The sequence below is a fragment of the Leopardus geoffroyi genome, chromosome C3 (assembly GCF_018350155.1).
Source record: "Leopardus geoffroyi isolate Oge1 chromosome C3, O.geoffroyi_Oge1_pat1.0, whole genome shotgun sequence".
Classification (NCBI taxonomy): Eukaryota; Metazoa; Chordata; class Mammalia; order Carnivora; family Felidae; genus Leopardus; species Leopardus geoffroyi.
In genome coordinates, this window is record NC_059338.1 from 27,574,579 (window position 1) to 27,590,172 (window position 15,594).

At 53.2% G+C, this 15,594-nt stretch overlaps 1 protein-coding gene across 1 annotated transcript; it reads left to right on the forward strand.

Annotated features, from left to right (window-relative positions):
• The first annotated feature begins 4,017 nt into the window (after positions 1-4,017).
• Positions 4,018-15,002, forward strand: FMOD (fibromodulin). Its single transcript, XM_045456413.1, has 3 exons — positions 4,018-4,150; positions 6,639-7,626; positions 13,130-15,002. Exons 2-3 carry the CDS (start codon positions 6,648-6,650, stop codon positions 13,279-13,281), a joined length of 1,131 nt encoding a protein of 376 aa, XP_045312369.1. The 5' UTR covers positions 4,018-4,150; positions 6,639-6,647; the 3' UTR covers positions 13,282-15,002.
• The last annotated feature ends 592 nt before the right edge of the window (positions 15,003-15,594 follow it).

A 15,594-nucleotide genomic window follows, 5' to 3' on the forward strand; every position in this document is an offset into this window, starting at 1 on the left:
GAGGTTTGATCTCATGAACTGTGAGACATTCTGAACTTCCGTTTCCTTATCTGTAAACATAAAGTATGATAATACCTACTGGATGGGGTTGTGGTGAGGATCTCAGAAATGGTAGCTGGTATTTTAGAGCTAATATCGAGTCCCGGTCTTACCAAAGTCAGGTAATTGTAGCAAGTGCCAGCATCCTTGGAACTGGTCTGTCGTATATTGGTTCCCTTCCCCAGTACAGCCCGAGGAACATCATTAATTCTTAGCTCATTTGCAAAACAAGAAGTATGTCATACACCGAGTCACCTCCCGACTTCAGATTTTAGGTTATCTCGTCTGCCTCCTTCCTCATTTAGGTTTTTCTCCTTGAACCAACCCTGATTTCCCAATTCAAATGCATTCATACTTTCTAGAAGGCGATCTTCTGAAATCTGTCATATCATCATCAGATTAACAACACCAAGCGTGCAGTAAATACACGGTAAAAATAAGGGATGCTATCCATTGAAAGAGAAACGTTGTTCTCTGTCTTATTTTAAGGAGCTTATTAGAAGAAAATTCTGAAGCCCTCAACTGCAGGTCTTCTATTGCATTTGAAAGAAAACGAGTCTTCCCGGCTCCAATATCTTTGTCTCATCCTTCTGGAAAGAGGAGCCTATCCATGGTGAGGACTTCTAATGACCCCTCAATACTAAGGGAATAAAGAGAAACATCTGCACTGGAAACTTCGGGACACTCCTATTGGGTGCCAGTGTAGCCTAGACTTTCCATCAAAACATCAGACTAGTAAACAATCCCTCTCTGGCGTCAAGAGCTTTCAGGATGGGGCAGCAGTGGAGTCTGGATTGTACCACCATGATCATCTTTCTACTGACCTCTTTATATTCGACTCACTAATTCTGTTTCGGTGGATTTCCAGCCATATCCCTCCATCCCCTGATTGTTGGGGATCAGAGGCTATGTTATAAAAACAGGGGGTACTGGGTCTTATGGAGAAAGAGGAAGGGGGTGGTGGCCACTGAAACATCACGGTGTCTTTGCGGACAGGGATTTGAATCAGAACACATTTCATCCCTTCCAGACAGGGTGGGTCCAACATCAGAGACAATCAGCTTTGCCTAGCGGTTGTGGCTTAACCTGTACTTTTCTGGGTAGAGAGGAAATAGCAGTGGCTTGAACCCCTGGAAAGTCAAATAGGTCCGAAGGCCAAACGGTTTTCCTGGCCTTGTTGGTGCTGTTTATTCCACCCTGCGCTGGGTACTGAAGACAGGCAGACTGTAGGGAGCCAAAAATACAATTCATTCCATAACCTTTGCTGATTACCTACTAAGCACCAGACGTTGTGTGCCCAGCTGGAGCTAGGGGTTACATAACTGAATAACAGAGCCTCTCTTTTTAGTTTGCTTGCAGTTTGGTGACTGGGTAGGGCTGGCTCGACGCCTCCCAGAGAGCACCAGTGTCCCAAATGAACCCTTTTCACATGTGGACTCCCTCGGCAATCTGGAGGACATCAGTATCCCCTACTTGGTTTCCCATATTGAAGCCAAGCTCCGAGGGCCTAGATCCAGGACCCAGGCAAACAGAGCAGAAGTAGTCCAAATGGAGATTAGAGCCCATTGACAAAGGAACTTTTGAACAGTGGCTGGTCCCCTGGAAACTGCCTCCTGACCTGGTCCCAGTCATCCTCTCTTCTTTCTGCCTCCCAAGCCCACCTTGGAACAGGACAGATAACTAAAGACTTGGTGCAAATCTCACAGCTTTAGAAATGGTCAACACAACACATGGAGATACTGCCTTTTTTGGGTGGAGCTTTGTTGGGAAGGATCCCAGTCAATGGTTGGTCCCCAGGCTCCCCTGCCTTTCACTGTTAGCAAATGCAGTATTGTTCACCATGCTGCAGTTTAAAACAATAACCATCTGTACCCAGTGGGCGAATGTGCCCGGCTGTCTCGGCCCCTCTAAGAAGTGTCTCTTGGGCCCTGTTGTCAAAACCAGGGTCTGCTTTCTGGACTCAAAAACGATGAGAGGCTTATCCATGCATTATTGAAAACCATCTTCATATTAAGGCCACTCTGCCTCACTCACGCGATCAGAGTTTGCCACACAAGCTCCTGCTTTATTGTGAGTAGGCATCATATGGGAACCTTCTATGTGTGCCCAACATTTAAGACCACGCCGGCCGTGGAGTACATGCTCATATTTGTTAAACTGAAATGAAATATGTGTGAGCTCCAGAAGAGATGCTCTGTATCCCAGCCCCCTCTCATTGTTATCCTCCCCTGTCTCCAGATTCCAGCAGATTGGGCCACTATAATTAGCTGGGCTCCATAGTCACTGAGTCCGACTGAGACAGTCGGACACACCCTCCACTCCATCAGTCCTCTGGCCTTTTGATGTGGGAAAGTCTGTGGGCTTTAGAATCATGCAGATCAAGGTTCAAATCCTTGTTTTACCACTCGCTAGCTAGGCACACCACATCCCTGCACCTCCTTTTCCAAAACAAAATACCTCCTGTGATCATTAAATGCAATAACATAAGTAAACCACCTAGTTTAAAGCAGGTGGTCAGCAACCATTCATTATGTTTAATCTTTTAAAAGACTCTTCATGGGGCGCCTGGGTGGCGCAGTCGGTTAAGCGTCCGACTTCAGCCAGGTCACGATCTCGCGGTCCGTGAGTTCGAGCCGCGCGTCAGGCTCTGGGCTGATGGCTCGGAGCCTGGAGCCTGTTTCCGATTCTGTGTCTCCCTCTCTCTCTGCCCTTCCCCCGTTCATGCTCTGTCTCTCTCTGTCCCAAAAAAATAAATAAATGTTGAAAAAAAAAAAAAATTAAAAGACTCTTCATAAGTCTTGAGAAGAGTGGGTTCCTGACAAAGACCTTCCCGATGGCCTCCACAGTTCAGACCGATGGGAGCAACCAGAAGTCGCATCTGCCTTGACCCCTCTAAAGTCTTCTAATTCAAATCTGAGGCTTTCTCAGTCGGTATGCATTTTTTTTTTTTACATCAGGAGTGTCTCACACTCGAACCCTTGCACACTGTTGGTGTTCTCGTCTACTATGGGAAATAGTAGGGTGGCTTAAAAAATCAAAAGCAGAATTACCATGTGACCCAGCAATTCCATTTCTGAGCATCTGTCCAAAATAATCAAAAGCAGGGTCTCAAAAAGATATTTGTCCCCTCATGTTCATTGCAGTGTTATTTACGAGAGCCAAGAGGCGGAAGCAACCCAAACGTCCATCGCTGGAGAACCAAAACGCGGCGAATACGCACAGTCGAATGTGGTAGGAAGGAGACTCTGGCACACCCCACAACAGAGGAATTTTAAGAACACCATGCTAAGCGAAACAAGCCAGCCACAAAAAGACGAACACCGTACGACTGCACCGATGCGAGGTTCTAGACTAGTCAAACTCACAGAGACGGCAAGCAGAACGGTTGCCAGGCAATTAAAGGACAGTGCGCGATGCTAGTGCACAATAAGTGATCAACCAACGTGAGATCCCCTTCCTTTCCGTTAATTCCGATGGAGGAGGGAAAACTTGCCGCCCAGACGAGTCTACACTGGTAAGGGATGGATCTAGAGCCAGAGCCAGCCGTCCTGTGTCATGCGCCGTTACGCCCTCGTCTGGCCACCTGCATGGAGGGGGAGCCAAGGAGGCTAAGTAGTCCTGGCTCTCTGGGGGGACACATGGGTTGCTAAAAGCGTGAAGATGCCTCTTCCCAAATCCCTGCCCTCCCCAGCCCTGCCTCTGGCCTGTGGGTTTAATGAGAAATCCAGGCACTTGGTAAGAGACTGTACAAATACCTTCTAAGGCGCCACTAACTCATTCAGCAGAAAGAGACTCAGAGCTGCCAATGCTTTAGGGAAGATAAGTGAGTGGAAAGAGGTGGTTTTTATAACGTCAGGCGGACAGAAGAATTTTGCCTGGTTGAGTGTGAGCTCCGCCCCTGCAGCAGAGCCGAAAAAGCCAGGATCCGGCCTCCTCAGTCCCTCTCTTCACAATATTTGATTAGGAATTTGGGGGCGGGACCCTGGCCTGGCACAGACCCGCACACTCTCAGTAGACATTCTGTCTTCTCTCTCTCTCTCTCTCACACGTTCTCCAACCCAAGGAGGCCAGACAGAGGGACGTGGTCACTCTCTGCAAGGTTCAACTGGAGGTAAGTTTAGTCATTTTACTTCAGTTTTTTGGTCCCTTGTGGTTCCATAACGGGAATCAAGGAAAGGGGCTGGCGTGTGGGGAGAGGGGCTGGCAGGGAGGAACCATTGCTCATTCTCCCATCTGGGCCATGACCCCAGGATGCCGAGAGGGGCAAAGGAGGAGGAGAGGGAACATGTTACTCTGTCCTACGGTTTCTTTCTGGTTGTTGGGGGGAGCGGGGGACTCCATTTCTCAGGCATGAAAAAGTAGAGGACCTAGGTATCTAGGGAAGCCAGCACTCATCATCCACCTCTCAGCCCTCCAGTCTGTCCTGTAGGCAAGTTGTGGTACCTAAGTGCTGTTATAGGGGAAGGATGGAGGGAGTGTGAGTGTGTGTGTGTGTGTGTGTGTGTGTGTGTGTGTGTTGCTGAGGGGAAAGGGAGGGAATAAAGAGAAGAGTTGAGAATTGACCATGTTCAGGGAACTGTGAGGGAGGGTCCAACCCAGCTGAGGGGATGACTTCTGGTCTGACTTCCTGGATCCTGATAGGAGGGAAAGGCTGTAGATGCGTAAAAGAACAGCACGAACTCCTGAGTCGGCCTCCCACAACCCATGGAGCCCCAATCCCAGAAACTTTCCACCTCACAAATCTCTGAGCACAGGAGGGTCTCTACCATTAGGGTGGGCAGGGGGATTGAAAAGCATACGACCCTGGAGCAACACTGCTAAGACTCGGAAGAGAGAAGAGGCAGAAGTTTCCCATCCAGCCCTCTTAGCACTCATGGCTCCTAAGGAGAGGCCAACGTGGGTAGGATGCACAGCCCCTGGAAAGCTGGGTCTTGAGGAGGAAGGTGGCTCTTGTCTGCCAAGATGCCCGGTCTGGAAGGAGAAATGGAGACAGAGGCTCACTGTGCCACCTTGGTCCTGCAGCAGCCCAGGGCCGTGCATGGAAAAATGCGCCGTTGGCAGTGGGCCACTCCATCCGTCTTCCCTCCTGGCCAGATCCAGGGCCCAGCCAGCGTGCCCAGGCAGTGGGCAGTTGGGTTGGCTTCTCAGAAACACTGTGGCCTCTTTGTCTGAGGCCTGAGGCCGCTTGAGGATGAGCCAGGTGCCTCTCCTCTGCAGCCCAGAGGCTAATGGAATGAAGAGGGCCTAAGGGAATCACTTTCAGGAAACAGAGAGCTCGGGGGCCCGGGAGGAACGGTGGCAGAAGGTGACTAGATTGAGTGCCGCTGTCAGGGTCTTTTCCCATCAGTTCGTTGGATTTGATGCTGACTTTTAGATTCCTTTCTTTCTCCTGTCTGCAGTTGCCCGTCCCAGGAGGCCCAACAGCAATGTGAGGGACATATGTGACCCTTCCGGGACCAAGAAAGATTCTAAGGTTCCTCGGAACAAGGGTGACACTCACAGCCCCGGAAGGTTCCCACTGCTGGCAAGGGCTAGCTGGTGCCTTGGCTATAGGTATTCAGAGCAGGGTGCCCAGGCCTGATATGCCAGCCCCTGGTCCCCCCATACCTTCAGCTTCCAAAGCCACGTTCTCTCGGGTCCACTCAAGTGTCTTCAATTACTATTCCATTTTTCAGTGTTCCTCATTCATTTCTCTGGCTCTCACGTGGCTCTAGCATAATGTCTATGGTGGAGCGTGAGGGGGGGCTAACACTTTACCAGACAGCACAGACCACATCGGGTAGACAGACCCAGACCCCACACACCGGAAGACAAGTGCCATACCTGGTGTCAGGGTCCCCCGTCTGGAGGGGACTGTGGCTGTTGTGTTACATGAAGACCTGTGCCAGCCGGGCTGCGTGTGTAGCCACAAACTGCCCACCGGAGAGTTTTCTCACCCAGCAGACTGTTCCAGACACTGGCGCTTTGGAGGGTAGCCCAAACCTTGCGGTGACTGCAGGGGGGCCACACCCCTCCCCCAAGACTGGAAACCCGAAACCCCCAGCCTGCCCAAGAGACCAAAAGATCTTCCAGAAGTAATTCAGACCTTCCCCTTGGAGGTCTCAAGCTGCTTCTGGAGGTTTCCCAGAGACATGGAAGGAACCAGAGGGTTTTTTCCTTGGACTCTTGGAAAATATCATATCCCCGAGAAATGCAGACTGAATACGAATTCACGCCTGAAGAGCACCCACCACCCCCACCCCCACCCCCACCCCCACCCCCACAGGGATGATTGCCGTGGGCTCTCCAGCTCTGCCACCAGAACCTACAGGTCGCTAGAGGCTCCTAAGGACCTGCCCCTAGAAAAAAATGCAGTGCCCCCCCCCCCCCATTTAAGTTCCTTCTAATCTTGAAGGTGGCCACGGTCGAGCCGGACCGCGTGTGCGGAGTCGGCACTGGGGGAGGGGAGGCACGCAGGAAGTGAGAACCTGGCTCCCCGTGAAATCTGCACAGCTCCCAGCCCAAGGCTCCCCGCCCCCCAGCCCCCTCCCGACCCGTCGTGCTGCCTCCCTACTGTCTCACTCATGCCTGCTCGCTCTGTTCTCTCTCCCCTCTTCCAGAGAGACAAAATGCAGTGGGCCTCCCTCCTGCTGCTGGCAGGGCTCTGCTCCCTCTCCCGGGCCCAGTATGACGAAGACCCCCACTGGTGGTTCCACTACCTCCGCAGCCAGCAGTCCACCTACTACGATCCCTATGACCCTTACCCTTACGAGCCCTATGAGCCCTACCCCTACGGGGTGGAGGAAGGTCCAGCCTATGCCTACGGCTCTCCACCCCCTCCAGAGCCCCGCGACTGCCCCCAGGAGTGCGACTGCCCCCCCAACTTCCCCACAGCCATGTACTGTGACAACCGCAACCTCAAGTACCTGCCGTTCGTCCCGTCCCGCATGAAGTACGTCTACTTCCAGAACAACCAGATCTCGTCCATCCAGGAAGGTGTCTTCGACAACGCCACGGGGCTGCTCTGGATTGCTCTCCATGGCAACCAGATCACCAGCGATAAGGTGGGCAGGAAGATCTTCTCCAAGCTGAGGCACCTGGAGAGGCTGTACTTGGACCACAACAATCTGACCCGGATGCCCGGCCCGCTGCCACGATCCCTGAGGGAGCTGCATCTCGACCACAACCAGATCTCCAGGGTCCCCAACAACGCTCTGGAGGGGCTGGAGAACCTCACGGCCTTGTACCTCCAACACAACGAGATCCAGGAAGTGGGCAGTGCGATGAGGGGCCTCCGGTCACTGATCTTGCTGGACCTGAGTTACAACCACCTGCGGAAGGTGCCCGATGGACTGCCCTCAGCCCTCGAGCAACTCTACCTGGAGCACAACAACGTCTATTCCGTCCCTGACAGCTACTTCCGGGGGTCCCCCAAGCTGCTCTATGTGCGGCTGTCCCATAACAGTCTCACCAACAATGGCCTGGCCTCGAACACCTTCAATTCCAGCAGCCTCCTTGAGCTTGACCTCTCCTACAACCAGCTGCAGAAGATCCCCCCGGTCAACACCAACCTGGAGAATCTCTACCTCCAAGGCAATAGGATCAATGGTGAGACGCTGACAAAGGGGGGGGCGGGGTGGGGAGCGGCTGTCTGTTCCGTTGGAAAACCCCTGTCCTGGGTGCCAGTAGCAACGCAAAAGACATAGAAGTAGGGGAGACAAAGGTCACGAATGAAGCAGCCTGCAGTCCAAGCTATACCCCCGTACAAGGGGGACAAAGTGGCCCCTAGACTACACGGCAGTGCTGGAAAATTCCTTGGGGGCGTGGGTTGGCTTGGAGGAAGACTTCCCAGTAGGGGTAAGCTTCCATCTAAGACTGGAGAGATAGGTGAGCGTGGGCTGGAGGAACGGGACGAAGCCATTCTGGGAAGTGGAGTGCCACAAAGGGACCAGCCACTTAACAGGCCACCTGCAGGGGACAGCCAGGAAATCTGGGTGTCTGAGAGGAAGGGCTGGCTTGTTGAGGGGCAGTGAGGGGTGAGCTTGCAGAGGTCGGGAGGAAAGCAGTTCATAGACAGGCGGATCTAAGTGGGGTTTCTAGGGTCCGTCTCGGGAGGAAGGTGGGCTGTTAAGAAACCATGGAGTTTGCACTTTTTTCCTGAGCCAGAAGAGGATGAGCTCTCTGTTTCCACATGCTCTACTCCTGCCTCTATAGTCACTCTTGTGTTTGGGCTGTTTATTTATTTTTTAAGCCTAACAGCTGTTGGACAAGAATGTGCAGCCTCTCAGAGCTGAATGCGGTACTTGTTCTGGTCCCTTCTCCCTGGAGTACAAGGAGCCCCTGGTGGTAGGGCAGAGGTCCCCGGGGTAATGGGAGCCCTATCCCCACAAGGCCCCGGGCTGGTGGGCAAGGACACGGGCCTCTTGTTTTCCAAGCACGTCCCAGCGGATGCCTCAAGGAATCGAAAAGCCTGCCTCTTGGCCTCTCGGGACTAAAATATTCATTTCGGAGAGAATCATCTAGTTGCTTTTCAGCTCCGTCTCAGGATCTTGTGTTCCGAATGTGCTTACGTTACCCGGGGGCCTCTGATGTTTTAATCCCAGCTGGAAGGTACTGAGCCAGCATTTAACCTCCCTTCCTCAGGCAGCAAGGTCCCCCCGTCTCTGGGAAAGGACTCATTAATGACCACTGGCAAAGGGCTCTGAAGCGGAGCCTGCTGTGAGCGCATGGCACCATCAAAACACTGATGAGGACGGAGCCTTCAAATCCTCCCTCCCGTCCTTTCTCTCGCTGTGCTCAGGGAACAGATCAGTCATTTGGCAAGACGTCCGCGCGCTGCACAGCCCTCTGAGCGAGACAGGCACCTGGCCCCAGAGGCCGACAGTGGGGTGACAGCAAGGTGAGAGGTGTCTGATCCTCTGGTCTGAAGGGCAAGACACCATCACGGGCTCCCAAACTGTTTTATGATGTAAAGTCTTTCTTTGGGGGGACGTCTTCTCCCTCCCAAGCGGGGCAGTCCTCGGAGACGTCTCTGAGATGTCGCGTGCCGCAAAGGGTCTGCCATTTACTCGTGGCTGTCCGTCATCCCACCCAGAAGTCACCTGCCACCCTACTCCACATCCAGGAGGATTGTCACACCAGAACTGTCACATTACGTGCTGTGTTTGACCCTGAAATTGTGACAGCAAAGAGCAGCTGTCACGGGAGGGAACCCATTAGCTATTGCCTGACTATATACAGTCAGAAAAAGCTGGGGAGGGCACGGCTCTATCACAACATCCTGTCGCCCTCCGCCTTCGTGCGGAGCACATCTGCCACTCAAATACAGGGTGGTCCGCCCCTTCCAGAAGCTCTGCAGAAGATAGAATCATTTCCGTTAAGTGTCCCAAGGCTTTGCCAGAAAGTTCTCCATTAAGCCAAACAACCTAAAAATGTTCAGTGTCTCTCCCAAATCCCTTCTCATGTCATTTTTTTAACGTTTATTTTTGAGAGAGGGAGGGAGAGAGAGACAGAGACAGAGGGTAAGTGGGGGAGGGGCAGAGAGAGAGGGAGACAGAATTCAAAGCAGGCTCCAAGCTCTGAGCTGCCAGCACAGATCCTGATGCGGGGCTTGACTGCATGAACCCTGAGATCGTGACCTGACCCAATGTCGGATGTTCAACCGACTCGGCCACCCAGGCGCCCCCCCCCCCTTCTCATGTAATTTAAGCCAAATTCCCTTATCTAGTTATCATTTGGTCTCTCTTCCAGTCTCCTTTTAAGGCAAAATAACACCAGCTCCTGCATTTAATTTTTCTCAGTGAATTAATACACGTGAAGTGTTTGTCCAGGGCCTGGCACGTAACCGAGAGGCAACACACGGGAACTATTCCTACCTTTTTCCTCTCGTTGCCACTTTGAAGTTGACAGGCAGAGTTTTTGTTTCGTTTTACTTGAAAAAAAAAAAACAACGTATTTATTTATTTTGAGAGAGAGAGCACACACAAGCCACAGAGGGGCAGAGACAGAGGGAGAGAGGTGAGAACCCCAAGCAGGCTCCGCACTGTCAGCGTGGAGAACCCGAGGTGGCCCTCGAACCCACAAACCGTGAGATCGTGACCTGAGCTGAAATCAAGAGTCAGAGGCTTAACCGACTGAACCTCCCCCCCCACCCCCGCGACTCTGTTTCACTTTTTGCATTGTGAAGATGGGGACACGGAGGTCTTTTCAGAGAAGGAGTAGCCATCTCTTGGGGTCACCCAGATGACGTAGTGGTCACCCTGAGCGCCGGCCTTCAGCATCCGAGGACCTAGAGTCAGGTGTCTCTGGCTGAGAATGTGAGGAGTGTCTCTCAGATTCAGACCACCAGCAGGAAGGCCCAGTCCCCCAGCTGGGGCCCCTCTCCCAGGGCCAACGGCGCCACCTGGTGGGGGGGTGGTGAAGGTGGGGTGGAAGCCACCCTCTGGGGGAGGAGCTAAAAGAAGGGCAGAAACTAAAGGGTGTGCAGGGGAATCAGGCCAGTCCCCTCCCTCCCCTTCCCTCCTCCATTAGCACCCCCCTCAGTTTTTCCAGCCTGGCAACCGCCAGGGAACACAGCTCGGAATGTTATTCGGGAGCTGTGGGATCTGTGGAGCTGGGCGGGTACCCCAGGAGGAATTTGGAAAGACTTATGTCAGTATTTAATCTGGCCTGGAAAATGTCCTCCAGAGTCTCCAGGCAGAAGCCCTGTCCTATTCCTGAGCTTGGGGAAGACAAACGGGGGGGGGGGGGGCACAGGGCGTCCGCTGCGTGGACAGAATCGATGCGCATGGTGTGCTTGGAAGCCCCTAAGAACCCCCCTATTTTTTTTTTATTTTTTAAAAAAATTTTTAGTGTTTATTTATTTATTTTATTTATTTATTTTTTAAATTTTTTTTTCCAACGTTTATTTATTTTTATTTTTGGGACAGAGAGAGACAGAGCATGAACGGGGGAGGGGCAGAGAGAGAGGGAGACACAGAATCGGAAACAGGCTCCAGGCTCTGAGCCATCAGCCCAGAGCCCGATGCGGGGCTCGAACTCACGGACCGCGAGATCGTGACCTGGCTGAAGTCGGACGCTTAACCGACTGCGCCACCCAGGCGCCCCAGTGTTTATTTATTTTTGAGAGAGACAGAGACAGGATGCGAGTGGGTTAGGGGCAGAGAGAGAGGGAGACACAGAATTTGAAGCAGGCTCCAGGCTCTGAGCTGTCAGCACAGAGCCTGACATGGGGCTCGAACTCACGAGCTGTGAGATCATGACCTGAGCGGAAGTCGGACGCTCAACCGACTGAGCCACCCAGGCGCCCCAGTATCCCCCCTATGTATACACATGCGCAGGGAGCCAGGGTTTTAGCAGATGGTCGGAGGGCCCGAGGCTGGGGTAGAGACTCCCTCTAGTGCAGTGGAGTTGGAAGTGATCCATAAGCCGACCCACCTGACTTCCCCGCAGCCCACCCCACTCTACCCTTCTCTGTGGCCACCACAGATGCAGCCCCTGGCCGAGGCTCTGCCCCCAACCTGCCCCCTCAGAGGCCATGTAATCTACTTCCCGGGACCAGAATGGAGACATCCAAAAGCATCCAAAAGATCTCCATCATCTCCACGCTCCCTCCCCACCCCGCCCCACGGAATGCTGTCCATAGAAGGACACTTCCTATCCTCCCCCCTCCTTCTAGTCCAGAGCTCCATTATTCTTTGGGGCTGGATTTCCTGTCTTATATTTGCTGAACAAGTTAATGGGCTGCAGCCTCGCCCCATCTCCTCTTGGTCAGTACTTAAGAGAGACTGGAAACAACTGTTCGCGCTCGTTGAAAAACACTTTGCTCACCAGCCTACGTAAGCTCCCCACGCTGTCTTCCCTGCAACCTTCCCTTTCCTACCCGTGATCACACCCTCCCTGAGGCCCTCCATGGTCGCCCCCAGGAAGAGAGTCAGAAAAGCCCCCTCCCAGCTCCTCCAGCCGCCCCACGAGCTGAGGAATGCCTCTGGCAGAAGCAAAAGCAAGCCCTGGGTCCCAATGTCACAGCCCTTGAGATAGATCCTACTGGGATCCGACAGGCGACTTCACCAGGACCCCCTGCGACAGGAGCCGCCTCCAGAGGCCCTCAGACAACACGCTGCCACCAGTGGAGGCCCCAGCAGCTCTTTGTGGTGACTTTGCCACCCCTGCTGGAGATTCAGTCGAGTTCCTGGCTTTCTCCCTTCAAGATCCTAACTCGGTAGACTTGAGACAGAGGTGATTGATTTGTCCAAAAGGACAACCAGAGGCAAAACAGACGATTTATGTTAAAACCAAAGAGAACTATCGTATCTGTTAAGATTGTGTGGGGATTTTTTTTGGGGGGGAGGGAGGATTTCTTCAAACCAGGGGGACTTCTTTTGAGATTAAAAGAAGGGGCAGGGGTGAGCCATATATTAACTGCAGGAGGCAAGGGAATTGTTCATTTGACTTTTGAGGTCCATGGCAGCCGTATTCGTCTATGGATTTCCGCCTTCCTAGACCTCAGGGCCTTGCTCATCATTCCTTTGGCAGTCCCGGGAAGGAAGAGGTACACCCCCTCAAAGCTCCGGCACGCGAAGACAGTTGTCTCCCTGCCTGGGCTTTCTCTCTTTAATTTCCTGCCACTCTATCTGCAAAGTGTCAGGAGATGTTCCAGATTTAGGTCGCTCCATTTCCCCAGTCTTCCTTCTCAGCAATTCAGCAAAGCCCTCCCTCTCCAAAGGCAATCAAGTCCTTCAAAACTGCTAAAGCTGATCTCTGACTACCTTCTGGTTCCCCCTGCCGCTTACAGGCGGGAAAAGATCGCGTCCTCGCTGGAAGGACACTCCAGGACGTTCCGGGATCTGCAAAGTGATGCGAGGATCAGGGGTGGTTGGGAAGCGGAGTGACAGACACAGGCGGAGACCCCCACTCTGGCCCCGGCGCTGCCCCCTAGCGGTCCCAGTCGGTATGACTTCGATCCCGGAAGACGCTGCCCCACCCAGCCAAGTCCCATCCTCCCCTCGGAAGGATTGCAGCAGCTTCACCGGGGCCGCCCCGCTTCCCTGTGGATCCGGGTCCCTGATCCCGGCTTCTCCCGCCCCCCCCCCCGCCCCTCTTGTCCCCGCAGAGTTCTCCATCAGCAGCTTCTGCACCGTGGTGGACGTCATGAACTTCTCCAAGCTGCAGGTGCTTCGCCTGGACGGAAACGAGATCAAGCGCAGCGCGATGCCCGTGGACGCGCCCCTCTGCCTGCGCCTTGCCAGCCTCATCGAGATCTGAGTGGCCCTTGCACGGGGCACGGGGCCGAAGCCCCCCGCGCCCCACTGCATTTGGCTTGATGATTTGGTTTGGCTTTTGCTGGAAGGTCTGGGACAGACCATGTGACAGAACTCCATGGGCTCCCTCTGTAGTCTTCTTCCCTGTAGGCAGGGTCAGGTGGGATCAGGGGACAGGCAGCCTTTTACTGAGGGACACGGCCGCAGCTCTCTTTTCCAGGACAGATGTGGTGGCAGAGGAAGTAATCCGTGGAAGTCCCAACCCCAAGAAACCTCACTATTCTAAGTTCTTCCCAATGATCTGGTGTCATGAACTCTAAAAGTCACTCGGGCAATGGCACATAGCGTGCTTTCCCCACAATCCCTGGCTCTCTCTGTGAGCAACGCTTGACCACTCTCCTGCATGCCAGGCTGACGGTGTGGTTACTCCGGGCTCCCACTCAGTGCTCCTCGGAATATACCTCTTTGCCCAACTGCCTCCTCCCTCGTCCTCCTCATCCACTCAGCCTTGCTCCACAGACACCTGTTCTGTGCCTTAGGCAGAGGCATGTGAGCCCAAGGTGTGCGGGCATCTGCCTGGTGGCCTATGCAGAGAACTCACACTAGTGTCTGGAGGTGGAAGGAAACTGGGAGTCACCTCTACACCGTCCCTAACTCCGCTCCTTGAAAGCCACCAGATTGGAGGTCACCAGCACGATGACAATATTCAGGGACTGATGCGGGAGGAGACAAGCAACCTTAGGCTTTGATAAGTGGGTGGGGCTATATTTTAGCAGCTGGGCAGTTCTTTGAAGGTGGATCAGACTTCCGAACCGGAAAGGACAGCCTTTGCTTACATCGGCATCCATAATGGGGGCAAACATCCCAAATCGGCCGAACTAAGGAAGCAGCCCCCTGGGGTTTCACCCTTGCCCAGAACCCTCTCTATTCCCAGCAGCTCCCAACTTGGGTCTTCGTCCTCAAAGGCATATGGTTCTCAAAGCACGAGAAAGGTAGTTTCTCCCTCTCTTGTCCAGGCAGAAAGGTCTACACCCTGAGGGGAGAAACAGAGTCCAGGCAGCCCTGAACTTGCCTGGCTAGCCCACAGGTGGAGGCTGTGGTTCAGCTGTACGCATTGATTTGTCCTGAGACCACAGCTCGTAGTGGAAGCTCCGGCTGGAGATGCTCGTTGGGTCTGTGAAGCCCGGGCCAGGCAGCCAAATCTGGCTTGTGCTGAGGATGAAACCCTCTGCTGTCACATCTCTGAGCTACACCCTCCTTCCTGAAGATGGCTGTTGCTTTATAGCTTGGCTGGAGAGCAATTCATTCTCCCCATGTCTGAAAGGTGATGTTGCCTGGGGCCGAACCGGCCTATTCCTTTGGGCGCCATTGGGATGGAGTGGCCGGGGGGCAGGGGCTGGCCTGAGAAGAGCTAGTCCTCGCCCGGCCCCTGTCCAGATGCCATTACATCCCTGATACTGTGTGTGCTTTGAAGCAGCTTCCCTGAGAAGTGAAGGGGAGGAGCCCTGGATTCTGTTCTTGGCTCCAGACTCCAAAATCCACAAAAGCCAAACCAGCTCATTTCAACAAAGGAGCTCTGATGTGAGGGGGCAAGGCTGCCCCTGCCCCCAGGCCCTTCAGAAAGCGTCTGCATGTGAACACCATCATGCCTCTATAAAGGATCCTTATTACAGGAAACGCATGAGTGGTGGTTAACCTGACCAATAAAGTTATTTTATGATTGCATCTGCCGGAATGGAGTCATTTAAGGCACACACACAGAAGGGTTACTTTAAGCGAACCTACTGGGTCACATAGGCCTTGGACTGGAAGAGCCCACTGTCTCCTCTATTCTGCTTCCACAGATGTAGCGAAGGGGTTAAAAAAAAAAAAAAGTCACCTGTAAAAAATTTCTCGTTAGCAAACTTGGTGTCCTGGAAGTCCTTCTTTGAGTCGAACTTCAACCCCGCTAGCTACCCGTTTCCTTCCATTTGGTCCCCAAGACAGAAAGAACACCTGGGTTTGTTTTCACTCATCCTTGTTAACATTTTTTCTTGCTTTCACCATCTTCCCTCCTTGCTGGGGGATTAATTCTGGGTCTGGCGGATCCTGAGTGTACTCGTCTTGGCTGCTGCCGCCCTCTAGTGGCAACTTCCAGAACTGAGGGTACTCAAACCCGCGCAGCCCAGTTGGTCCTGGAAGAGGAAAATAAACCTTCGGCCGCCAGATGCTTAGCAGATGTTACATAAGTAAGGACGGCCAACTAGCCTGGCGCTTTGGGGACAACCCACTGTTTTATAATAGGGAAATAACCGCAACTGATATCTCTTGAGCTGAA

Coding starts and splice junctions, on each gene's coding strand:
- FMOD (XM_045456413.1), top strand. CDS start 6,648: ATGCAGTGGGCCTCCCTCCTGCTGCTGGCAGGGCTCTGCTCCCTCTCC. Junction 7,627..13,129: donor CCAAGGCAATAGGATCAATG/GTGAGACGCTGA, acceptor TTGTCCCCGCAG/AGTTCTCCATCAGCAGCTTC.